This window comes from Rhinolophus sinicus, linkage group LG03, assembly GCF_036562045.2.
Source record: "Rhinolophus sinicus isolate RSC01 linkage group LG03, ASM3656204v1, whole genome shotgun sequence".
Lineage (NCBI taxonomy): Eukaryota > Metazoa > Chordata > Mammalia > Chiroptera > Rhinolophidae > Rhinolophus > Rhinolophus sinicus.
This window is the reverse complement of record NC_133753.1, coordinates 62,825,917-62,853,554: the sequence shown is the minus strand read 5'-3', so window position 1 is coordinate 62,853,554 and position 27,638 is coordinate 62,825,917. Positions and strand designations below refer to the sequence as shown.

General features: G+C 37.1%; 1 protein-coding gene across 3 annotated transcripts in view; it reads right to left on the bottom strand.

Annotated features, from left to right (window-relative positions):
• Positions 1-27,638, bottom strand: part of TTBK2 (tau tubulin kinase 2) — a 130,295-nt gene that overhangs the window by 31,406 nt on the left and 71,251 nt on the right. For all 3 annotated transcript variants that reach the window (XM_019725389.2, XM_074327861.1, XM_019725390.2), the window contains 3 exons: positions 13,726-13,791; positions 10,130-10,222; positions 9,370-9,495 (listed from right to left, as the gene is read on the bottom strand). In XM_019725389.2, coding sequence (XP_019580948.2) covers positions 9,370-9,495; positions 10,130-10,222; positions 13,726-13,791 — 285 coding nt within the window. The remainder of the gene's footprint in view (positions 1-9,369; positions 9,496-10,129; positions 10,223-13,725; positions 13,792-27,638) is intronic.

Sequence of the window (27,638 nt, the reverse complement as noted above, 5' to 3'; positions counted from 1 at the left end):
CTTCAGAGCCATAAAGGTGAAATGGGTGTCCTGTTATTCATAAAAAGCCCCTTTTTACCACAACTGGGTTTATGTTAATAAGGTGACTTTTGGAAAGCATCTAAAGATGAGGGCTAATCACCAAAAGAACCAACCATGTGATTGGAAGGTTGGAACTTTCAGTCCCATCCTTGTGGCCTCCCGGGGAGGGGGGAAGAGCCACAGGTAGAATCAATCACCAATGGCCAATAATTTAATCAATCATGTCTATGTAATGAAGCCTCGACAACACCCCAAAAGGACAGCATCTGAGAGCTTCTGGGTTGGTAAACACGTGGCAGTGCGGATAGAGTGGTTCCCTCAAAGAGGGTACGGAAGCTCTGCACCCTTTCTTCATACCCTGCCCTATGTATCTCTTCTATCTGGTGTTTCTGAGTTATATCCTTTGTAATAAACCAGGAATCTAGTGAGAAAATTGGTTTTCCAAGTCCTATGAGCCACTCTAGCAAATTAAGCAAACCCAAGATGGGGATTCATGGGAACCTCTGGTTTATATCCAGTCGATCAGTACAGGCAACAACCAGGACTTGCAACTGGCATCTGACGTGGAGGACAGCCTTGTGGGGCTGAATCCTTAACCTATAGAATCTGACGCTCTCTATCTCTGGGTAGATGATGTTAAAACTGATTTGAATTATAGGACACCCAGCTGGTGTCAGATAATTGCTTGCTGATGTGGGAAAAAACAAACAAAAAAAACCAAACCATGTTGGAACTGTTGAGTACAGAACCCTTAAACAATTACTCTAAAAACATTTCAAAAATAAATGTTTATTTGTAATAATATTTACTGAAACATTCACATGATCCTATCCTTTCATTTAAGTCCCCAAGAAAAAATAATAAATGTAGAAAAGGAAACTAAAAAAAGATAAAAGAAATTGGAAAAGGCATAGTTATAAAACCTGAGAAATTTTATTTTGGTCATATTTTTGTTGACGTAAGTTATAGCTTAGACTTCCCCAACTTGTCAGAAGTAGAGCGCTATAGAAAACACAAAGGAGGAAGAAGATAGAGTGAGGCCTAGCATATAGGAATTGAAGTGACAGACCTTAGACCTCTCTCCTGATTCTAGAAATCGAGGTTCTCATAGGTTCTCACAGAGCGAGATGCGCGCTTCCGGGAAGGTGGAGTCCCTGCCCATGAGGCAGCAACTGCCTTGCTGTGTGAGCACTAACTTAGCCCATTCCTGCTAAATGCTTTGCCAGTACTGGGCTGCAATGAGGTGCTCTTAAACAGCTTTGACGCCAGATGTCCTTTTATCATGGAATTATTTTCTTACAATCATCACAGTATTGTATGTCTTAGAAAATGTAGCATATGCCATTGGGCCTCAAATAAGAAACAATTTGTTACTGAGATGGTGATACTAGAGACCAGCAGCAGGAGGCACAGAACACAACAAACAGAAGGAAAGATAAAGCACTGAGGCACTAAATAGTCAGACTAGGGGCATCCAGATGGCTCAGTTGGTTAGAGTGTGAGCTCTGAACAACAGGGTTGCCCCGGTTCAATTCCCACATGGGCCAGTGAGCTGCAACCTCCACAGTTAGACTGAAGGACAACAACTTGGAGCTGATGGGCCCTGGAGAAACACACGGACCCCCAATATTCCCCAATAAAAATTTGTTTTAAAAAAGTGCTTCTTTAATACTATTTTTAAAAAAAAAAGAACAGTCAGACTAAAATAGTCAGACTCGGTAGAACTCTGCAGATACTTTGTAGAAACAGGACAAGTCAAAGACTTTTTTGGGGGGAGTGGGGGAGGATAGTTGGTTAACTGAATTTATGAGATCACATTTGGCTTAAATAAATAATAAAACCAAAAAACTCCAATTCAGTTAATCGTTCAAATAGATTTGAGAATATCAATTAGTCACCTAATAAATCACACACACACACACATATATAGAGAGAGAGAGAACTGGTGGGCCTCATTTTTTTTTTTTTTACTCCAATACAATTGAGGAATAAAATACTTTCCAATCAGAACAAGAGCTCATCGTGGCAGTAATTTTCAAACTCAAGAAAGGGTAGAATAAAATCTGAAAAAACTTTGCAGATGACTCTGACACTTCCCCTCTAGGAAGGCAAGTCCCAAATCTCTCCACTGAGAATCACTGGAAATCTAGTATACAACTGACTCCTCTACTTCTTTTATTTAATAATATATTCTTAGAAGATAAAAACTCATCTAAAGAATCCAGGTTTCTCAAATTAGGGTAATGTGGACCCCCAGGAGATGAAGCCATATGCCAGAGAGGGTTTCAAGTCACCTGATAAATGTGGCACAGCTTCCTGAAGAATTTTACTCAGAGGTAAGACATTTAATATGATATTTTATAACATGATAAACATGAAGTTAGAAAGCAAAACTCCTAAGAACATTTAAGATAAATCAGACCTCTTGAGAAACATGCTTCCACTTTGCTGCAATTAGAGAGATTGGTGAACTAGTGTGAGCAACTCTAGAGGCATAAAATCATCAGGAAGGTGAATCTTCCTTGAGTGAAAGTAGGGAAGGGGAGGAGACTGGGGAAGATGACTTCTGGGGGAGAGGGGAAGAAAAAAAGACTTTGGGGAAGGAGGACCTGAGGAGGGTGTGGACAAGAAACAATACAGTATTACTTTTTATTTGGCTCCTGTTGTGAATTATTCATTTCCCTTCTACTTGCACTTATGTATAAGAGGTAGTCCATTTTTCCCAATCCTAATTATAATGGGATACACAATGAAATGATTTTTCTAAGGCAAATTATTCAAGACACAAAAAAAGTATGTAAAAATCAGATACTGCGTCTAGGTAATGAAATTTTGAATAATTTGGATGATCTACTTTTCTGTAATAACTATGTATTACTTTTATAATAACTACTTCTTTACTGCATTACTTTTAATAATGAGAAAAAATTTAACCAACAAAAATGCATCATCTAAATTAACTATACATGTAAGCATGTGTGCTCCACAAAAATGCCTGGTGCTAGTTCCCACCACCTGAAATATCCTTGTTCTTTATAGCAATCAGTCATCTGATGTAGACTGATGCCTTAGGGAAGCATCTTTCCCTTCTCTGTCTTTAGCACAAAAGCAATCAATAGCTTTATCATATTTACCTCCATATGAAATCCCAGTTTGCCCTCTCAAAGAGAACGTAGACAAAGTCCAGTCTTTGCAAAAACAAGAATCATTTGTAATGTGATACTGAGGACTCACTGAGAATCCTGATACCTGAATTCTCAGGTAACGAATGGCAAATGAATGGATCAATAAAGCACTTAACCAGCAGAGCACAATAGCAATGCTGGGTTGGCTACTTCAAAGGTAGATTATTTGCTGCAAAAGAAATTGAGTCACACCAGTGATAAATAGATACAACAGGGGAAAAGAAACGCACGTGTTCTAGATTTCTCTCCTCTTCCAGGGATTTTTAGCAGCATTGGTACAGGGGGAAAAATGCATTGCACGCATCCTTTGGAGAACAGAACCAGAACAAGACAGAAATCAAATAAAGAGAATGAGTTGCAAAAGCCCAGAGTTTTAGCGGTTTTCACCACTTACATCGAGATACAGAGGACAACTCAGGAGTGTCCCTGGTGGCTGCCCCAGGGGACCTGAGACTGAGTGAGGCAGCCTGGCTGCTCAGCCAATAGGGCTGCCTGATACCAATCTTCCCTTTATGTAGTGTCAGCCCACAAGGTGAAGTGACATTGTACTAAGCTCGATGCCTCCTAACAAGGTCAACTGAAAAGGTAAGTAGCACTTCCTTTCCCCTTAACAGGACAAAGTAACATAAAGAAAATATAAAGAAGTTCTATCAACATAGAAGTCATGTTGAGTAGAATATAAGAATGAAGAAAATGAGATAATTATAGGCAAATGCAGTGCCACTGAGATACATGTACTACCACTTACGTTTACGATGCTTTACAATTTAAAAAACATTCCCACAATTATCTCATTAAATTCTTAACAACACTGTGGGGAAGGTATTTTTACCATTTCACAGACAAGAAAACAGTCTTAGAAAGGTCATACAAATAGTGTGTGGCAAAACACCAACTAAAGTGTACCTTTGAAGTGCAAAGCTATTTGCACTATACAAGACTTACAGCTAGTAAGCAGGCAAAGCAAAAACAGCATATAGTTGAAATTATCCGTGAAAGCCTGTTAAAATGCCCATAAAGGATAGACTTCTATTTCTTCAGATGAATGTAAATGAAGTAAGCTGGTTGCTTTTAGGGGTTCTATTGTATCCCTAAATTGCTATTCTTTTAAACATCAGAACCACGCTCAGTGCAGCCAGATTCTGGATGAGTGGACATCTGTCAATGAGAGAAAGACCGAGGGAGCAGCAGATTCACAAGGGCATCACACCGTCATCGTCACCACAGGGCATGGCAAACTGAGTCACCAGGCAGGCAAAAACACAGACATATTAAAAATTTTCTATCTCTTGCATATACACAGTTGAACTTAAGGAGTCAAGTAAACAGGGATGTTTTGCGACTCTACTTGTTCTATAGTTATATCAAATACCCATTCATTGATTCAGATATACACTGAATGCCTACTGTCCTGGGTGCTAGGAATGCAAAGGTGAACAAAACAGTCTTGTCTTCCGTTTGCATTCAATAGAAGCAATGATCAGATCGAGCAGATTTCATTCAATTTGGCAAACTTACTAAATGCCTATCCTTGTGCTGATTTCTTGAGGAAACTGAGATAAATGGGCAAGGCGCTGGCTCTAAAGGAACTTAGCTAGTAAGGAGACTAAACAAAGTACTGCTACAAGAGTGTAGTACTTCCTTCCTGTCAGGAAGGAATCAGAGCAGACTGAAGAAGTTGGCATCTGAGTTGGGCTTGCAATTGCACAGGACAAGCAGGTTTATGAAACGGAAGCATTGCAGGCAGGGGGTGCTGGGAGAAGGGCTGGTCATCTCATCTGACTGCATTTAGGGGTCTCATATAGCTAGGTCATGTAAGTACAATGGGGAATGAAAAGAGAAAATTAAAGGGGGTAGAGCAAGAATTCACCCCCTCTCTACTGCTTACATCAGAGTCAAGACCTTCCTCATTCCTTGCCTCTTGCCCACAAGGGAAGACTCTCTCCCAGCTTCCCTTGCAGTCCGAATTGGGCCAATGTGAATGGGTTCTGGCCACAGGGGTATATGCCGAAGTGTTTAGATCTCATCCAGGCCTGGTCATGAAACCCCTAAGCGATCATCCACACTCACTCTTCCCCGTCCTGGTAACTGTAAAGGCTACAAGATATATTTAAAAAGATAAGTGTCAAAATATGGATGGAGCCTGGATGTTCAATTACCACTTGAGAGTTGCCTAGGAGAGCCACCCAACTTAACTACACTGTTATGTGACCAAAAAATAAACCTCTGTAATGTTAAGGCACTGATTTTTTAAAAATATTGCTTTCTTTCCAAGGTATAGCTAAGCCTATCTCAATACCTTCCTAAGTAGTTTCTAACTCTCCTCTGCCTCATTTGAATGCACACAACTGCAAAAATAATTCTCTTAAAACACAAATTGGATCACAGTGCTCCTGTCTGTTAGACTTCCAAGACTTCTTGCTGCACTTACAATAAAATCCAAATTCCTTAACAAGGATTAAAGGCCCTGCATCATCTAGTCTCTGACCTTTTTTCCAATTTCATCTCAAACTAATCTCTCCCCTCTTTTACTATGTTCTGCCACTTGTCTTCTTTCCATTCCTTTCTTGAATCACAGCCTATGCACATGTCCTTCCTTTTGCTTATAACATTCTTCCTCTTATTTTTGCTCTTCACATGGCCAATACAGTCTCACTTTTTAGGACTTGGCTTAAATGGCAGCGTTAGAGAAAGACCTTCCCTGATAGCTCAACGTCTTATTTTTTTCTTTCACAAGCAGCCCATCTATGCCCTGTGGAAAATTTAACTCCTATGTTATCAGAGTCAGGGAAACCTGACTTGATGCAATCTCTGTTTAAACAATCCCATTCCTAAACCCGGAAAGTATATTAATAAGATTAATGAAGCATGATCAGCTTTGGATTTCCTCTTTGTCATATCCTCTGATCTTAGCTATGTTGTGGCAGTGTATGAATTAGCTGATACACACATTTTAGTTTCAGGCTCACCAATGGTGTGTGTGTGTGGCTTTCATTAGTCTTCTCAGCTGGCTAAACAACGCTTAAAATAATCTGAACACTCTAATAAGAATGTTCTTATGTCAGGACCATGAGATCCTATAACAACAATTTCAGATAATTCTTCATATAACTTCTTAGTTCTTTCACTGAACCACACATTTTTCTTAACCAGTCATGTTAATACTTATTTTACAGTGCCTATTGTGTTTGTGCCCACCTCTGCAAGGAAGGCAGATGGCAAAGCGCCGAAAGAGCTTGGGTCTTTTTGAATGAGTCAGAAATGAGTTCAGAAACCACTTCAGTACCATTAGTTTTCCCAGGCTACATGTCTAAACCAAGTCTCCATAAGATGGGGATAATAGTACTACCCAGGTATTACTGTGACATTGCTGTGCGTCATTATTGTGACAATAATGTGTAAAGGCACCAAGTAAGGCCTCATCTTTATCCAATCGGATGCTGCCACCTTAGTTTCCCATTAACTAGTGACAATGTAGGGTCCTGTGGTGGAATTCAAGGTTGATAAGATTTTCCTAGGCACCCGATGGAGATGTTTTCCTTTCTCAAAGCATTTTAAAAGGATTTATTAAAATTATAGGTAGGCACACTTTTTTTTTTATCACTATCTACATTTCTGAAAATGTTGGCCCAGCACTTTTTTATACACTTTTAATTTAAAATACAGTTGACCCTTCAACAACTCGGGGGTCACCGGTGCTGAGTACCCACACAGTTGAAAATCTGTGTAGAACTGAAGTTGGCCCTACCTGTATGCAGACTTCTAACTACTCATAAGTCAACCTGTACAGTTCAAACCCATGTTGTTCAAAGAGTCAATTGCACAGGGCGGCCCGATGGCTCAGCTGGTTAGAACGCAAGCTCTGAACAACAGGACTGCTGGTTCAGTTCCCACATGGGCCAGCTGTGTCCTCCACAACTAGATTGAAGACAACGAGCTGCCACTGAGCTTCCAGAGGGGCGGCCGGATGGCTCAGTATGTTAGAGCATGAGCTCTCAACAACAAGGTTGCCAGTTCAATTCCCACATGGGATGGCGGGCTGCGCCCCCTGCAACTAAAGATTGAAAACAGTGACTGGACTTGGAGCGGAGCTGCGCTGGAGGGACTAAACTGAAGGACAACGACTTGGAGCTGATGGGCCTTGGAGAAAGAAGTACACTGGTACACTGTTCCCCAATATTCCCCAATTTAAAAAAAAAAAAAAAAGGAATGCTAGCATCATTCATTGTATTACAATTTTAATACAGTTTTTTCCTTTCTTAAAATGTGTATACATTTTTTTGGCACCCTCTGTATTGTTATTTGCCCTTTGATATAGTCAGTGGAAATACTGGTATGTTTTTTTGCTTGTTGCTGGAGGTTTGTTATTGTTTTTAACTATACTGGTTGTCCAATGAGGAATTTAAAATTTTGAAAGAACAGTAATTAAACTCAAATTCAGGAATGAATTCCAAACTATAAAATTAACCATATGGACAGTATTAGTTCACAAGAGCATTCATATTCAAAGTAGAGTAATTTTTCTCAAAATGAAGACTGCAGCAGGCCTCTGTGAGGGAAGTAAGAAACAAGCTACAAAGCTCTTTTTGGAACTTGATGTCACACTGCTACGAGTCACCAGAACACACAGTCACTTAAACCAATCCCTTTTTCCCAATTTTTCTTCTCTAGTCCACCTGCCCCTGTTCCCCACTGACTGCTTATGAAAGATCAGACAGCAAGAAAGAAGCATATTATTTATGGAATCAGTGAAACAAAGAAATTGTTATGGCCGCTCTCTCTCTTCCAAAAATAGGAAAATCACTACACTTTGTTTTGTTATTATGTGACAGAAACAGAGAAGCCTCTAAGAGAATATCCAAATGAAAAACTTGGTAACAATAATCTGTCAATTTAAACTAAATTAATTATAGGTCTAAATTTCAATGTTAGCTGGTAAATATGATAGTATTCTTTAGATTGTAGACATAAGTAAGTGGAGAATGTGATCAAAAAGCTTTTGCTATGCTAAACTTTTATACTCCCAAACATTGTCAGAAAAAAAGTTATTAGCACCCAAGACGGGAAAGTTGGGATATTTTCCAGCTTTTCCTGAACTAGTCTTACAGGTATAATTTTATTATTTTATTGCAAGTAATGTGTACTCTCTAATGTAATTATAAGAACATACTCCACAGCAACTCAAATACAATGTATTTTCTCCATTTGTTAGGCAGTCTATATAGTTTATAATGCAAATAGCCAATAGGAAAGAAGACAAGTTCACCTGCTTAAGCTCTCTAAGAACCCACGGTTGTATGTTGCCTCTCTGCTTTCTATCTTGTTTATATCTTATACAAAAGCTGCAATTTCACACAGAAATAGTTATTATATGCGAATAAAATCACTGTGCTGTGGATAATCTTAATCTTTTGACTAGACGACACTGACAACACTTTAGAATATAAAACTTCCATTAACAGGCAGTAAAATCTATGTGTTGTCCTTTGTAGATAAAAATGATACACTAATATATTATTATTATTAATCTATATGCGGCTTCATTTATGTTTCAGTGGTAGTAATTATTTTGCATTAAGCTCTGACCAAGTTCTCCCTGAGTGCAGTAGAATCTTCTGAAATACAGCTGGATGGGTTAGGGATGCAATTTGTGGTAAACCTAGACAACCTTATAGGCCTCATTAACTGATGCTCTCAGGAAATGATTCACAGACCACAGACAAAATGGAGCCAACAATCTTCACTGACTGTTGTCTCCATAGCCTATTAACATATGATGTGCAACCCTTAAGCCCTGAGCAGATATATTACCTAGTTGGACATTTCCTTTCGGTCAACAAATTAGCTATAGGATTTATATAATTTGAACTATCTATCGGCAGTTCTATACACCAGATGAATCAGAGCAGGAACAGTAAAACATGTTACATGATGAACAAACCTCAAACTCTAATAAAGTATGTTCATCCAGAAGGAAGGAAACACACACACACACACACACATTGTCATCGCCAGTTAATTTCACCACATTCCTCAGCATATATTAAGATAGTATTATTCTAGGGACCTTTCCTGGTCATTTATAACATCCTCAAAGCTACAATAAGTGAAGACAGAGACTAAATGAGAGTAGTTAGCCCACAGAACTCACAAAGATGATTACCTGATAGTCTGGTTTTGTAAAATAATCCAAAGAGGAGATGTGGTCCAGAAAGACACTGAATTCTGGAGGGAGATGTTTCAACATAAGCCTGTGGTCGTACCTCTCCTTAATAGAGCCTACTTGCTCCTGGGAAGTAAAGAAAAAGGAATCAAAGTCAATTTCTCTTGGCAGGTACACATTAAGAGTCTCAAGGGTATGTGCAGAGGAATGAGATAGTGGGTAATTAAGTATAAAACAAGAACTGAGTTCTTACTAATAGCTTAATGCATAGTGCTTTAAAAATGGGGGGAATTTATAATGCAGAACCAAAGGGTAACACAAAGTTCTGCATCAGTGAATTGATAGCTCCCCAAAGAAAAAGCTGATCTTGAATCTATGTTTCTTTATCAACACAAATGTTTACAGGTTTCAAATCAAATAATAGAATGTGACTATTAAAAATTAAAAGTGTAACGAACTTATAAAAAAGAAAAAGAGAGAACTAATGAAAATAAAAGCTAAGAGTAAGGCTAGAAATCAAATCAGAAATGATAATTGTACTTAAATCAGTATCTTTTCTCAATGTACATAGAAAAAGTCGTAACATTAATTAGATCTCTAATAACAGCTCATAGAGAGAAAAATATACTTATTAGGATATAGTGAAAGTGCTTGTAAATTTTAATTCTTATACATAAGCATATTCTCATAAGAATGACTACCCAGGAGAAATTTTTATTCTTTCCCCTATCAAAATTGACATTTCCATTTCCAAAATTACCTTGTCCTTTATTTTTCTCCACGGCAGCTGACCAACCACAAACTCCACCAACATGTAGAATAAGGACCAAAGGTCATCATGTCTTCCCATTTCCTTCATAAGCGAAACAGAATTCACATTACATTATCACTCCTTGTGAATACATTACATTGTCTAAGGCCTAACCATTTTGTTTCATCTAATTAGGACTACAAATTTAGATATATTTTCCATAAATTATCTGGTAAATATATCTGTATATTTACATAGCTATACAGCAATCTATAGAGGAGAATAGATACACTGAAGAACTTTTTGATACAAAGAATACCCCAAAACCCAGAAATGCTGGAAATAATATAATTAATAACCCATTAATAAATGCATTCATTAAGAAGTAAGAGAAGGTGGGGTTAGGGGGAGTGGAAATTATTGTTTAGTGGGCTTAGAATTTCAGTGTTGCAAAATGAAAAAGTTCTAGGAATCTGTTGCAAAATAATGTAAATATACTTAAAGTTACTGAACTGTACACTAAAAAGGGTTAAGATGGTAAATGTAATGTTATGTGTTCTTTACCACAAGTGAAAAACAAAAAAAGAAGTAAAGAAAATCATGAGTCAAAATTAAAAGAAAGTTGGAAACAAGAGAAGCAAGTTGATACTGAAACTTTGGTTTTGGCAGTTCTGGGGATATCTGTCATAGCTTTTATCAACCAGAGTTTTATCAATCAGCTAGGGGATAGGGGTAAAAGCACTGAGCCAACACAACACAGAAGTTGTAACTGAGATACCCTCCCCACCACCACCGTATAGCTAGGACCCTCAAAGGGCTATCTTTAGTGCAATATATGTTATACACATTATACTGCAGTATTTTTTTTTTTCTGTAGAATTCAACCACTATCAATGGGATAAAGTGAGTGGTTAAAAAGAATTTGACACGAGAATCTGTTATCACAGGCCTGTCCCTCTCTCCTATTTGGGGTTTAAATTTATACCACTTTTGTGTTCTGGGAAATCAAGCCCAGAAGTGAAGTGTTTTCTGGATGATCCTGTCCTGCAGTAACGACAGGTACAAATAAAAATCTTGTCAAGATAAAAGCACCCTTAAATTCAGGACCTCTATGAGGCCCACCAAATATAAGCTCATTGTATGACATCATAAAGTACATTAGAAAGCAGGCTACCAGAAGTTAATGACAAGAGAAACCAAAGAATAGAATTAGATATTCAAGAATTTCAGAAATGGAATTATAGGATATAGAATATGAAATGTTTAAACAAAATAATGAAATTAAAGTCATAAGAAAGGAACCATATTGTATCCAAGAAAATGAAGACCAACTATAAAAGATTTGAAAAGGGGCCAAAAAAACCAACTAGAAATAAAAAGTACAATTATACAAATTAAAAACTCAACGGACATGTTAGAAAGCTGATCGAACACAGCAGAAAAAAGAATTAATGAAGACATACCCGAAGAAATTATCTAGAATGCAACAGACACACAGAGTTAAAAAAAATCGGAGAGTGAATTTAAGAGGCATAGAGGCCACAACAAGAAGGTCTAACGTACATCAATTTGGAGATATGAAGAAAAACGCATAGAGAGAAAGGGAAAGAGGCAATATTGAAAGAAGTAATGTCTGAGAATCTTCCAGAATCAATAAAAGACAAGAATGTTCAGATTTAGGAAGCATGACAACCCCAAAACAGAATAAATATAAAGAAATCCACACCGAGGCACATTTGAATGTATCTGCAAGACACCAAAGACAAAAAACGATATCAACAGCAATCAAGAAAAAGGAAAAACTAAATACAAGGTAACAACAGTTAAATGGATGACGATTTTCTCAATAGAATCAGAAAAAATAATTCCTTCAACATAATGAGAGAAAACAAGTATTAAACAAAGGATTAAAATGTAGGACAGCAATGAGACAAAATGAACAGAGTTCAAGTGTTCTAAAAAGTCTTTGTGGAAACTGTTTATGTAAAAAGTTTAAGATTAGGGTACCAAAAAAATGGAAATGGAGCATATTATGTTTAATCAGGGTTGCAGAGTGTGGAAGAAACAAGTTTATTAGAATTATCTGCTAAATCTTTTTAAATTAGACAAGCACCTGTGAAGGTTCCACAAGTTGCACTCCTGTGTCACCACATAAACTGACAATCATTGTTGGGAAGCTGTGTTACTATATAAAGCATTCCACTCCTCAGGTGTGCTGGGAGCAGAAATGGAAGGTAAGAATCAAGGCTATACAGTATCAAATTCCTCTACTAAGGTCAGATGAATAACAAACACTAAGAAGATGAACAGAGTAACTTTTGGAGCACTGTATGCTGAAGAGGCTTTTAGAAGAAATCTCTACTCTTCAAATTTACAAAAATAAAAAATATATATAATCTCTTTCTAGTAGCTATATAAGAAATGTTTATATAGTGATTATGATCTCTGAAATGTTTATGCTTACCACAAAAGAATGTCCTATTTCTAAGATTCCAAAGTTGACATAATTCTTTAACAGAAATAATTAGAAAGCCTACTACTTCTAAAATGTTTTAAGAATCTATTTGGAAAATAAGAGTATTTTCTTTTTAAGGCAGAATAACTGCCTGGATGCCATAAAATAAAGCAACACTGAATCAAACCAAATGAGTCTTGACAGAAGGCTACACACTGATAAAAATACTTTTCCTATTTTCAATTTACAATCACATCCTAAGAAACTAAATGCACAGGAGCATAGCATGTGAGACCTCAACATACTCTTTCTATTATATTTAGCATTGGTCAAATTTTCATTAAAGCAATTTTGGCTTCAAAGAACAAAAATGAGGTAATGAAAGAACAAGAAAAGATTTATATTTTATCAAGGAATCATTTTTTTAAATTTTCAACTCCATCCAAACAAGTTCAAGGATTGAGAATCCACAAAATACCCACCTTTCCTACTCATAATTAAGGTTCAGGATGAGAAAAAGAAATCAGAGCAGAGCAAAAGAATTAGAGACAGAGAGAGAGAGAGACAGAGAAATTAAAACTTAAACCCAAGAGGAAAGGTATAATTTACTGAGATAAAAATTGTGAAGTTGTCTACACTTGAGATCTTCATGAAAACAAAAGGTTTGATAGAGGTGCTATCACAGATTAGATGCATTATTATACATAAAATGATGACCCCTACATTTCACTAGGTATTGACAGTATGATACCCCCAAATAACTTACTGAAATAGAACACAAATGTTTTATTTCTTCAAAATTCAATATTAAATTGGTTAATACTTACTTATACCTAGGACACAAGATTCCCTATGACATATACTTAGCAATTATCTTTTCTGGCAAATCCAGTTTTATTTTCTATGTAATTGCACACATCTATTGTCCACTATACACCTTACCATGCATTAGAATTAACACCCTTCTCTCTGCTCCAAAGAACTTTCCGCATCTTTGTACTCTCATGTAAAGAAGTCAGTCTGATTCTCATGTAAAGAAGTCAGTCTGATTCTCATGTAAAGCAGTCAGTCTGATTCTCATGTAAAGAAGTCAGTCTGATTCACGCGATCGGCATGCTTATACTTATCTGACTCTCGTTCAGATACCTACCCTGTTCCGATGAGCATTGATTGATGCATAACGAACTGTTCCTCGAAAGCCTGCCACAGCTCGAGGCTACAACAAAATCAAGCAAAGAATAATAAATGAGCTTCAAATAGCAAAAGATTCAGTACACTTGTATTAACTAAGTACATGTGAGAAAAAAATATACATTATTGTCAAATAAAACACTATTTAAATTTCTTTTTATTGCGAAATTATAGAAAATTAGAGATAACTAACATCTTAGTTATCAACGAGTTCCGTTTTTTGCTCCCTACATTTTAAAATAAAGTAAAATCTATAACAAGTAACCTCTGTATATTAGAAAACATTAAATGCCTTCATATACCCAGAATCATGCCAAGAATCATAGTATACATGTTAATATTCAGGCTCTGGTTACAAATAAATATATTAAGACCCTGAAGAATCTCTAAGTAATCTAACATGCCAACCTCTTTGCGTCTTGGCTATTTCATTCAAACTCAATTCAAAGATGGTGGCAACTTGTACCCTTCCCTATATATGCAATTTATATATTCATAAATTCAAGTTAATGGGTATTTGTTATGTGCCAGATACTGGGAATAAATCCAAACATGAATAATGTATGATCCCAGTTTTCAGAGAGCTCTACTTAGGATAAAGTCCAAACTCTTCTTTGGCTTATAAAACATTCCATGATCTGGCATTGGACTCATTTCAACATGGATTTATGTGTGGTTTCTCTTACAACCAATTTTGTTTCTAGCTCAAGACTTTGCACTTGCTAGTCTCCAGTTCTAATGCCATCTCTTTGCGTGCCTCCAACGGCGAGCTCTTCTACTCCACATTAAGTCCTCTGCTCTAATGTCACTTCCTCAGAAATATTCCTTAATCATCCTAATCTAAAATACTACCCACCCTTGCAATGTCACTTTATTCTTTTACTTTGCTTTATTTTTCTCTCATAAAGACCTCACTACTTAAAATTAATTTTATGTATATTTTTACATATTTATTGCCTGTCTTCTTCCACTGGAATATAAACTCTGTGATGGCAGGGTCTTTGTCTTCATTTTACAGACATAGATACAGGTTCTGAGAGGTAAGTAAACTTACTTGCCTGAGAACACAGAATTAGTAGGTGATAAAATTAGGTATCGACCAAGGTCTTTTGACTTGAAATCATACACTGTTTCCATTCTACTGCTTCACACGGACCAAGTCAGTCCCCTTGCGATTCATGGATGGCACTATAATAGCTCAATATGAAAACTGACGAATTTGAAAATGATAAGAGCCAATAATTTTCATTACGCTTTTTTTCAGTAATTTCAAAATATCCTCAATTAACATGCATTACTGTTGTAGTCAGAAAAAGACTATAATAAATGTTACTTTAAAAATCTTTAGTTATCAGAATCACTTTGGTCATATGCTATGTAGTATAGCCTAAGATAAACATTCTATGTCTTCCACCTCTGCTTGCTCATTTTTGTAATCTATGTTTAATCTATTCAAATTAGTTGTCTATTCTTCTTTCATGAAATTCTTTCTTCCCCTTTAATTATTCCTTTTTGTTTTTAAGATTGAACTATTTAAAAAATATTCTTTGTATTTAATGACAAGTCTCAGTAATCAAAAAGTTTCTGCAATCTATTTAATACCCTTTATTTTCTTAGCTGCCATCCATTGAAAATCACAGCCAGTAGATCTCAATATTTTCCTAAGACATCATGACTAAGAGGAATGTCTACTATTCTCAATTTGGCTGATGGAACTCTGAGGTTGGAGATTCCTCTGTCTAAAAGAAAAACGTGTAACACGATATGTATGAAAGCCCTTTTCACTAAATAACATTTCAGAGGTTGTGCTTTTATTCATTACCTGACAACAGCCTTCACTAAACACAAAAATGTTTTTGTAGCATGTAATTTTTGCCCCGTTATTTTCATTCCAGTAACTGTCAGGATGAAAATATCCAAACCTATTAGCACACTCTGCAGCTGAGTCTGTGGTTAATTGGGCACCAAGACTTCCCCTTGACGGATTCCAGCCAAGACAAACCCAGAAGATTCTCTCCAGTTAAAAGCACCCCTGACCTGGCTCTGATCTTACTTCTGCCATGGGAAAGTTGAGATTTAGGTAAAGAGAAATCAACTGTTTAGAAAGATCTTAACATAACTGATTCATCAAAGAAAGAATATCAGGCTAAGAAAATTCAACCACCTTATATAACGCAGAAAAGACAATTCAACCCAATTGGGGAAAACAACTATATATACAAATAATTCTGATTCAAAGTAGATTATAATGAACATCATTAGGAAAGTACGATGAGTTATAAAGGCCTAGGAGTGGTAAGGATTCGTTCCATTTGGTGGAAAGAAGGAAAAGTCTTAAGAATAACATTTAATTGGGCCTTGACATAGGTGATCTCGTGAAACTTCCTTAATTGATGGCACTTTGGTAATATCTACCAAAATCACAAATGTGTATTTTCTCTGACCCAGCAATTTCACTTGTAGAAATTTATCTTACAGATATACTTGCATATGTGCAAAAATAATGGATGCACAAATTCATTCACTACATTAGTGTTTGTGATAGCAAAAGACCAGAAGTAACCCAAATATTCATCAACAGGGAACTGATTATATTAATATAAATTACAGTACATCCATATAATGGAATATACTTTGCAGCTGCATAAATAAAAAAGAATGAAGAAGCTCTAGATCCTAATATGAAAAGATACACTCCTAGATACACTCCTGTTAAGTGAAAAAACGAAAAATACAGAATGTACACCATGCTACCTTTTGAATCAAAAAGAGGAAAATGAGAATATACATCCATAATTATTATATATGCATAAGGATATTCTGGAAGAACACATTAAGGAACTAATTGACAATATAGCTATCTAAAGATGGAGGGAGGATAAGGGCAGTATAGGAAATGAGTGGATTTTGGATAGCAAGGGTGAAATGATTTATTTCAAGGTTTATCTTTTAATTTTTTTCAAGTCAGGTTTACTGAGGTATAATTTACATACAATAGAATTCATACTTAAGGTATACACAGTCCTAATAAATACACAGTTTTGAAAAAGATATAGTATAGTCATGTAGCTACCACTGCAATCAAGATGTGGAATATTTCTATCACCTCAAGAGTCCCTCAATGCCCCTTGTAGTCAAACCCTTCCCCTCCACTCTCAGTCTCTGGCAACCTCTGATTTCCATCACCTCCAAGAATTGTCTGGGGCTTTTTAGGTTTAACCATTCTAATTACTATGGAGTGTGGTATCTCACCGTGGTTTTAATTTGCATTCCCTGATAACTAAAGATGCTCAGCATTTGTTAATACACTTATTGGCTATCTGTAGTATCTCTTCTTTGATGAAATCTTTTGCTCATTCCTATCGTTTTGTTTTGTTTTGTTTTTCCTTCTTCTGCCTCCCCCCCCACACACACACACACTCTGGTTCAAGCTGTTGTTTCTCAGTCTAGTTGTGTAGGACACAGCTCCCTGGCCCATGCTGGTATTATGAGCCTTGTGCTCCCCCCTGCTGAGGCAGTCGGTCGCTGGTCAGTGGGTCACAGCAGCTCACGGCGGCTGGCCACTCACACTGGCCACCGGCCGCTTCCACCAACGTCTGGCTGCAGAGCAGCCCAGCTCCAGGGAGAGCCATTGTTCACAATCTTAGCTGTAGAGGGCGCAACTCACTGGCCCATGTGGGAATGGAACCAGCGACCTAGGCGTTAGGAGCACGGCGCTCCAACCACCTGAGCCACTGGGCTGGTCCCCGGTTTGTTTCTTTTATTACTGAGTTGTTTATAGATTCTGGGTATAAGTCCTTTGTCAGATGTGTGCTTTGCAAATTTTTTTTCCCTAGTCTGTGACTTGATTTTTCATTTGCTTAATAGCAGTGTCTTTCAAACAGCAGAAGTGTTCAATTTTGATGAATTTTAAATTTATTTTTCAACATATGAATATAGTAATAACTTTTCAAAAATTATATCTAAAAATATCTTTAATAAAAAAAGGAAAAAGTGGGAGTGGTTAACAATTTAAGAACATGTTTTTATTAAAATAAATACCTAGATATTTGAGTGAAAAAGAAAAAGAAAAAATATATTGGGCCTAGAAGAACCAACAGATTTACAGCAGAAAGAAGGAAATGCATTTTAAGTAAAAAGAACACAACGAACAATGCCAAAAGGGAAGAAAGTACTGTAAACGTTAGGGGAAAGAGGTGGTATAGCTGAAGCAAATCGTAAGAGAAAATAATGGAAAAGTAGGTTGGAATCAGATTAAGGATGGCCTTGAATGTCATATTAAGTTGTCTGGTTTATAATGTGCAGTCAAATGAATTCATAAAAAAACTTTAAGTAGGGAAGTGATATGATTGAGAATGTTTGGTATGTTTACTCTGCTGGAAGTATAAAGGATAGACTGGAAGGAGAAGGTAGAGAGACGAGTGAGGAAACTATTTTAATAATCCAAAGAAGAAACCATAGGCCTGTATAAGGACAGAAGCAGTATGAATGTGAAGAAGGGGATGAATGTTAGAGACAGAACGAACTCCTAGAAGAATAAACCTAGGAGAAGGCAAGGATTCTAGGCCTGAGCCCAGACCTACTGCTAACCAAAGGGAGAGAACCAGGGAGAAAAAAAAGGCATGGAGAACTAGGTAATAAAAACCCCAACAAAAAATAAGAAAGTAGTTGAAATTCTGGAAAGGTAACAGAGAAAAAAAACTTTAAAAATTTTCTTAATTAGGTCACTATAGCCCAAGGCCGTGGAAGTTTCAGCTGAATGGTTAGGAAGGAGAAAACATGGCATTCCAAGAGCTTAAACACAAAGGGCCAGTGTGAGATGCCAGCTGAAGGGCTAAAGAAACTGGGGCATGCTTTAAACGAAGAGAATAAAAATGAGATTGCAGCTTTCAGTGGCTGTGAAGCCAGAGAGATCCCAGCCGGCAAGCAAAGACATCAGATCTCATCGCCCTCCCAGCCCTTCCACCCTCTCCCAGAAGCTCTCAATAAAATGGTTTGATCACCACGTCCCCCCACCCCCCAAAAAATGAGTATGCAGATTGAAATCGTTAAGCAAATAGAAATTCAACTCTGAAATTGTATGGATCTAAGTATTAAAATTACCTGTATAGTTCAGGACCTCTTTGTACCTCACATCCCTATTTACTAGAACTAATATATCTTAAAGGTGATAAATAGTAGAAGCTCTCAAACCAGCCACATAAACAACTGACTAGTGTCACAGAGATGACATTGTAATGCATGCTAACTGATGATCCTATGCCACAGTTTGGTAAATAAACACACATTTATGTTTTGAGGGAACTTCTTTGTGATGATGGAAGAGTTTTATATCCTGATTGTGGTGTTGGTTATAATGAATCCCTACATGTGATAAAATTGCATATACCATTCCCCCAAGCCCCCAAGAAAACGTACATGTAAAAAATAGTGAAATCTGACTCAGGTCTGTACTTGAATTAATAATAGTATACCAATATCAATCTCTTAGTTTTGACAATGTACTATGATTATGTAAGATATTCTCACTGGGGAAGCTCTGTGAAGGGCACATGTACCTATACTACCAAACAATAGCTCCCTGAATCTGCTCCATACTCCAAAACAACTACCCGTGGGTCTACAGAAGAGATTAAAAGCAAAGCGAGGGACTGGTTAATGAAAACTAAGAATGGAGGTTATGTCTAGGGCTGCAATAGCCAATATAATAGTAACTTCAAAGTAAATGAAATTTAAAATTTAGTTCCTTGTTTGCTCTGGTCGCAATTCGAGTGCTCAATAGCCACATGTTGCTAGTGGCTACCACACCAGACAGTACAAATACTGAACATTTCCATCTCCATAGTAAGTTCCACTGGACAGTGCTACTCTAGGAAGGAAAAGGGATGCGATCAGGAAAGGGCCACAGCTTCTACGGTGGTAATGAGCTATTTCTTAACCTAGAGGGAGGCCATGGATGTTATAATATTTTTACTTAAAATTTATATATGTGTTTTTTACACTCTTTTGGAATATATATAGCAAGACAAAAAAATAATCAAAATATTGGTTTTCACAGATAACATGATGGCATTCCTAGACAATCCAAGCAACTCGCTTCAAGTTTCCTAAAAGCAATAAATAAATCTACAAAGGCAACTTCTGATTTTATATTAGTGGAACAATGTGAGTGATTTCAATCATAATCATGATCCAAAAGTATGAAATTAATTTTATTTGAGATTTAAAGAAAACGATGAAATCCTACTGGCATAAAAACTCTAAAAGGAACCAGCTATCAGTATATAAATAAAGGGAAAGTTCACTCCTTACACAGCCTGGGCCATGTTCGACCACAATAATACTCTCCCTTCCACAACCCAGGTTAAACCCAATTCTTGGATTAAATTACACCTCTAAAAAGCAGTTAAAGATATCTGGGGAAAACCACACAACTGTACTGACAACTGTACCTGAGATTGCCATAATACCTCAAGGAACTTTCAGCACAACCCAGAAATCTATTTTCCTAGTCAGTTTACTCTCTCTCTCTCCATGATAACTGTTTCACAGATCCTCTTCTCTCTTCAACCTCTAACACCACTACACATTCTCAGCAAAAAGCCTTGTTTTCTTCAGTGAGAAAATAAAAGCCATGAGACAACTTCAACTTCCTGCTACCAAATCTAAATGCCTAGCTGCATGTGTCCACTTATTCTGCCTGTTCTCAGTTACAACAGAAACGGGTTCTTGCTCTTATATAATCAGCTAACCTCGTCATTTGTGCCAGGATTCCTTCCCGTCAGCTATGCAAGAACTTGGCTCCTATAATTATTCCTGCTCTGTCCTACATTATCAATTTTTTTCACGTCTCCTGGAGCATTACCATCAGTACACAGGCATGCTATAATAACTACCATTTAAAAAAAATTAGGGAAAGAAGAAAGGATGAATTTGACTGCCCTTTCCACTACTCCCATTTTACCAGTCCTCTTTAGAACAAAACAAACTCCTCCAGGGAGTTGCTTATACTCCCTTCCTCCACGTCCTCTCCACAAGTCTCTCTTTAACCTACTCCAAATAGGTGATCCAGATGGTCAGTTCTCAGTTCCCACCTTAATGGACCCAGCAGCAACATCGGAGGCAGGTGATGACACCCACACATACCTGAAGCACTTCCTTTCCTTGTCTCCCACGACGTCATATTCTCCTGCTTTTCCTCCTACCGCACTGACTGATCCTCCCTCCCACTCTTGGCTAACTCATAGTTCTTCTTTATCCATCATCACGTTGCTAAAGGCCTCCAGTGGTTCAGACTCAGGACCTCTTTTCTTATCTAGCTATACCTTCATCCTACCTGATCTAATCTACTTCCATTTTTGAAATCATCATTTATTTTTAAACATTGGGAGCAAATGATTCTTAAATTTATATTATCTCCAGCCCTGATTTCTCCTTTGAGCTACAGATTACTACATCATATCATCTTCTTGTTATTTCCATCTGAAACCTAACAGGCATCTCAAACTTAACTTCTAGAAAATAGAATTGTTGTTTTTCCCTCATTGATTCTGCTCTTCATCCTTCCCTATCATGGTTAATAGCATGACCATTCATTCAGGACAAAAAATTAGAAGTCATTCTTACCTCTTTTTCTTTCACATCTCACTATCAAATTCAGAAGGAAGTCTTGTTAAATCTATCTTTAAAATAAATCTTAAATATGGTCATTTCTCACCACCTTCCTTGTACCACCCCAATGCCCTAGGTCCCAGCCACCATCCATGATCACTGGACCATGGCATTAGTCTTCTAAATTGTCTTTCTGATTCTCCTCTTGCTCTCAATAGTGTCTTCATATAGTCAGAGTGACTTTTTAAAAAATATGTTCTAAAAATTTTAAAACTGTTATTTAGAATAGAAATGAGATTTCAGAAATACATTCAAATCCAATAAACTGCTTAGAACCTAACTTCTTTATCTGCCTGACTACCAATTAACACAAGAACACTGATAAAAACAAAGATAAGTCTTCCCAGAATTTTTAGGCACTTAAATTCTCATGTGATTGTTTTAAATATAACCTACTTCTGTATATAAATAACTATACTATACAGTTAGGTTATTGATGGATCATGTAACAGATTATACAACAATCATGATCAAATATTTCCAAAGGCTTCCTATCGCACTTAGAATAAAATCCATCTCTGCAAAATCATACACAATTTGGGACCTACCAACCTCTTAAACCTCGTCTCTCTCCTCTTACCCCCTCATTATGCTGTGCTGTGCTGTGCAGCCTCCCTGCTTTTCCAAACCAAACTTATTTTGCCTCAGAGGCTTTGCACTTGCTGTTCCCTTTGCCTGGAACACTTTCTTTCCAGATATTCACATGGCTTATTCTCATATTCATTCAATGCTCAACTCAATTCTAATTAATACATCTGAAACAGTCTTCTGTCCTCACTGCCTGTTTACTCTACTTTGTGTTTCTTCATAGCATTTACACTATTTAAAATTATGTATTTATTTGCATATTATCTATCTTCTCGACTAAAATATAACCTCTATAAGAGCCTCGTTTTGGTCTACTTGATCACCGCTGCAGTCCCAGCACCACACCCATGCCTCACACATAATATGTGCTCATTAAACATGTTACATGAGTGAATAAAAAATGACCTGATAATATTCAAGAAACTAAAAAAAAAGTACTTAGAGTAGAAATAGGATTACAGAAATACATTCAAATATAACAAGCTAAATAGAAACTAAATTCATCACCGACCTTTGCTACCTATTAATGCAGGACCTTCACTAGAACCAGAAAGATTTTCTCATAATTTCTAGGCACTTAAATTCTCACGTGCATATATTTTAAATATAATTTACATTTATGTATATAATTCTATTATTAAATAGTTAGCTCACTCAAAACCAATGTTTCAACTTTTATGCAAATAATTTGCTAGCTATGAAAGTCATGATCAGTACCAAATTAAAACAAACTGAAGTTTAAAAGTAGACATATGCGGTATAACAATTAAGTTCGAGAACTCATCCTAGACAAAGTGCTACATACCTCATTGCTGAATATCACTATGGTCACCTTTGAAGTGCTCCCCTTGGGAAGCTATGCACAGACGCCAGCACCTAGTCCACCCTTCAAAGCAATTCTGAAACTCTTTTTCTGGAATGGACATCAGAGCTGTCATCGTATTATGTCCTGAATGTCATTAAAATGTCGTCCTTTCAATATTTCCTTTATCTTTGGGTAAAGAAAAAAGTCACTGGGGGCCAGATCAAGTGAGTAGGGAGTGTGTTCCAATAGTTATTTGTTTACTGGCTAAAAACTCCCTCACTAACAGTGCCGTGTGGGCTGGTGCATTGTCGCGATGTAAGAGCCATGAATTGTTAGTGAAGAGTTCAGGTCATTTTGGTCTAACTTTTTCATGCAGCCTTTTCAGCACTTCCAAATTAGTCAACTTGGTTAACTGTTTGTCCAGTTGGTACAAATTCATAATGAATAATCCTTCTGATATCAAAAAAGGTTAGCAACATCATTTTGACTCTTGATTTGGACTGACAGAACTTTTTGGTCACGGAGAATTGGCTGACTTCCATTGTGCACTTTTATGCTTTGTTTTAGGATAGTATTGGTACACCCATGTTTCATCACCAGTGATAATATGGCCCCAAACATCGTCTTGCCTCTCCAAAAGTCTTGGCAAACTTTGATTCTCCTTTGCTTTTGTTCATCAGTGAGCTCCTTCAGGACGATTTTTGCATACACCTTTCTCATGCCAAGATGAAGGTTTTTCCTAAGTGTTTCTCTATCGATGTTTACTTCATCCAATATGCTTCTCACAGTTACTCAACAATTTTGACACACAATTCGACAAATTTTTGCAACGTTTTCGTCCGTTCTGCTCATTACTGTCTGCCTGATCTCTTTTCATCAGTGATGCATTCTCTCCCCTCAGAAAAACATTTAATCCATTTGTACACTGCCATTTTCTTTATGGCATTATCCCCACAAACCTGGACTAACATGTTCGTGATTTCACTTCCACTCTTGCCAAGTTTAACAGAAATTTAATGTTTGTTTATTGTTCTAATTCAAGCTCAGACATTCTCATAACAGCACACAAAAACATGCAACAATAATGAACACCATTCAGCAAGACACCACCACACATCAACAAAAACAGCTGTGAGACACTGATATACCAAGGTTATGAAACCTTACCAAACTGTTTGTACAGTGCTGCCAATGTAAGCGAGCAGTGGCCAAGTTCGCGAAATTAACTGTCAGTCTTCATAAGTATAAGAACTGTAGTGGGAGACCAATTGCCAGTATGGCAACGTGAGAAGCTCCACTGATCCACACCCCAGTAAAACTGATGAAAAATATTTTAAAAAACAACTAAAGCCTCTGGAAATGGCCCTAGGGCAAACAACAAATGAAGAAACATCTATTCAAGAAAACCTATGAAAATTCAATAAGAAAGGCTAAACTATGTACAAAACCAATCCCACCCTCTCAGTAGGGTGGCTCCACTTCAGACTGCAGCAGCCAGGAACCCAGGGCTCCATTCTTCTCCACTTCCCAGCCAGAGGGCTTTCTGACCAAAGGAGCAGGACTTCAGTATTTCTCCTCTCTCAGATGCCTGCCTGTTGCTGAGCAGGCTAAGTCCTGAGCAACTGTGGGTGGAGAGGTGGAAGTTCCTAGCCTTCTCTTATGGAATGGAGGCTCTACCTTGGGCAGGGTTCCAACTGTCCTTCTCCTGGCTCAGGAGGCAGCGGTTCCCAGCCAGGAGAAGCAAGCAGAGGAGCCTTAGGCTACTGCTCCCAACTCAACTCCAGGGCTCGGATCCTGACGTGAGTAGTCACCAGACGGCAACTTACCATTTCCTCATCCCCAACTCCAAACCCAGGCTCACTCACCTGGAGGAAGAAGACGACTTTTGTTTTAAGAAAAAAACAAAAGAAAAAGATACCTCCTAATCTCTTCCTAAAGGAAATTATTTCATTTGCAACAGTTAAGTTAACCTAAAACCCCCTCTCAAAAATAGTGGAGGTTGTGGTAAAGGGAATTGGAAGGAGGTTGGTGGATCTAACGAAGATACACCTAGAAGATAGGCCTGCCAGGGGAGAACCAGAGGACTAAGACAGATTGGAGGGACCCTCCTGAGGTCACAACAAACATCAGAACTCTGACCTCAGAAACAATTCCACTTTAGGAGGCACAGTTTGATTAGTCTGTCAAGGAATTTATGCCCAGGGCACTGCTGTAAACAACAGAGCAATCAGCCAGCAATTGGCGGAGCTTAACACACACTTGGGGGTAGAGGTCCCTAAAATAATCCAGTGAGGCACTAAACATATAAAAAAGCAAAGAACAATAACAAGCGCTGGAAGGGGGTACCAGCCCCAGAAATTACAATATATTATCCAAAATATCCAATTTGTAAGGCATGCAAAGAAACTGAAATATGACCCATACACGAAAAAAACAAAACAGGCAACAGAAACTGCCTATGCGAGTGACTAGATGTTGGATTTAATAGTAAAAGATTTAAAAGTAGCTATTATAAGTATGTTCACAGACTAACAAACGCTTGATTAAAGAAGTAAGAAGGGGTGGCTTCACCCCGCCTCTGGGAGGCTCAGCTGAGTGGCAGCAGCCCTGACACACGCAGTAGCAGGGTCACTCTTGCTAAGGTAGAGTGAGGGACTTGAGGAAGTATCTTTCGGAAAATCAAATTATGTTATTTTTAAAAATTCAACCTGAATAGATTCCCTATGCTGGAAAGGTATCTAACAAAGACTGAGGATCCATTTAGCTAATTTGTAATTTTATGTGATGTTAACACCTTCAGAAACCTAATTTTAGGCACAGGCCAAAAAACGTCTTTAAGAGAACTGTGGAAACAAGTTCTAAATTTTTCAGAAAGAAGTATTCTTCATCAAGCCTGCAAACTGGTGCCAAGTTTTGAAATAAGCTGTACAAAATTCTCAGGTAGTCCATTCATGATCTATGCACAGGCATATTCTCTGAAGATGGAAAGTGCCATTTTACCACCACCTCCCCCCCTTTTCTTGGATTTTGGAACACGTGTTATATGATGTTGATGGCTCTGAACAAAAACCTGAAATGAAGGAATATTCTTCTGTGTTGGCAGAGAAGATGACATTAAAAAAATCTGAAAGAGGTGACATCTCATTGTGGTTTTGATTTGCATTTCTCTGATGATTAGTGATGTTGAGCATCTTTTCATACGTCTATGGGCCATCTGTATGTCCTCTTTGGAGAAATGTCTATTTAGGTCCTCTGCCCATTTTTAATTGGATTATTTGTTTTTTTATTGTTAAGTTGTATGAGATCCTTATATATTTTTGGATATTAACCCCTTATCAGAGGCATTGTTTGCAAATATCTTCTCCCATTTGGTTGGCTGCCTCTTTATTTTGTCGATGGTTTCTTTTGCTGTGCACAAGTTTTTCAGTTTGATATAGTCCCATTCATTATTTTAGCTTTTACTTCCCTTGCCTTTGAGGTCAAATTCATAAAATCCTCTTTGAACCCAAGGTCCATAAATTTACTACCTATGTTTTCTTCTATGCAGCTTATTGTTTCAGGTCTTATGTTTAGGTCTTTGATCCATTTTGAGTTAATTTTTGTACATGGTGACAGATACCGTGTTTCCCCAAAAATAAGACCTACCTGGACAATCAGCTGTAATGCATCTTTTGGAGCAAAAATCAATATAAGAACCAGTCTTATTTTACTATAAGAACCAGTCTATTTTACCATAAGACTGAATAATATAATATAATATAATATAACATAATATAATATAATATATAATACTGGGTCTTACATTAATTTTTATTCCAAAAGACGCATTAGAACTGATTGACTAGGTCTTATTTTCAGGGAAACAGGATAGCAGTCTAGTTTCATTCTTTTGCATGTGGCTATCCAATTCTTCCAGCACCTTTTATTGAAGAGGCGTTCTTCTCCCCATTGTATGTTTTCAGCTCCTTTGTCAAAAATTATCTGTCCATATTTAGGATGGGTTTATTTCTGGGATTTCAATTCTATTCCATTGGTCTGTGTGTCTGTTTCTCTGCCAATACCATGCTGTTTTAATTATTGTCATTTGTAGTATACACTGAAGTCAGGGAGTATGATACCTGTGGCCTTGTTCTTTTTCCTTATGATTGTTTTAACTATTTGGTGTCTTTTATGATTCCATACAAATCTGATTAATTTTGGTTCTATTTCTTTAAAAAAAATGCCAGTGGTATTTTGATGGGGATTGCATTAAATCTGTATATTGCTTTGAGTAACATGGCCATTTTAACTGTTGATTCTTCCAAACCATGAACACAGAGTATCTCTCCATTTCTTTGTGTCTTCTTCAATTTCTTTTAATATATGTCTTATATTTTTCAGTGTGTAGGTCCTTCACATCCTTTGTTAAGTTTATTCCTAGGTATTTTATTCTTTTTGTTGCAATTGCAAAAGAAATTGTTAATTGGTTTATTTTTTTCTGAAATTTCATTGTTAGTATATAGGAACACAATGAATTTTTGTACATTGATTTTGTATCCTGCAACTTTACTGTATTTGTTTATTGTTTCTAATAGTATTTTTGGTGGAGTCTTTAGGGTTTTCTATATAAAGAATCATGTCACCTGCAAATAGTAACAATTTGCTTCTTCATTGCCAATTTGGATGCCCTTTATTTCTTTCTCGTCTGATTGCTCTGGCCAAGACTTCCAATACTATGTTGAGTAACAGTGGTGACAGGGTGCATCCTTGACTTTTTCCTGATCATAGGGGGAAAGCTTTCAGTTTTTCACCATTAAGTATGATGTTGG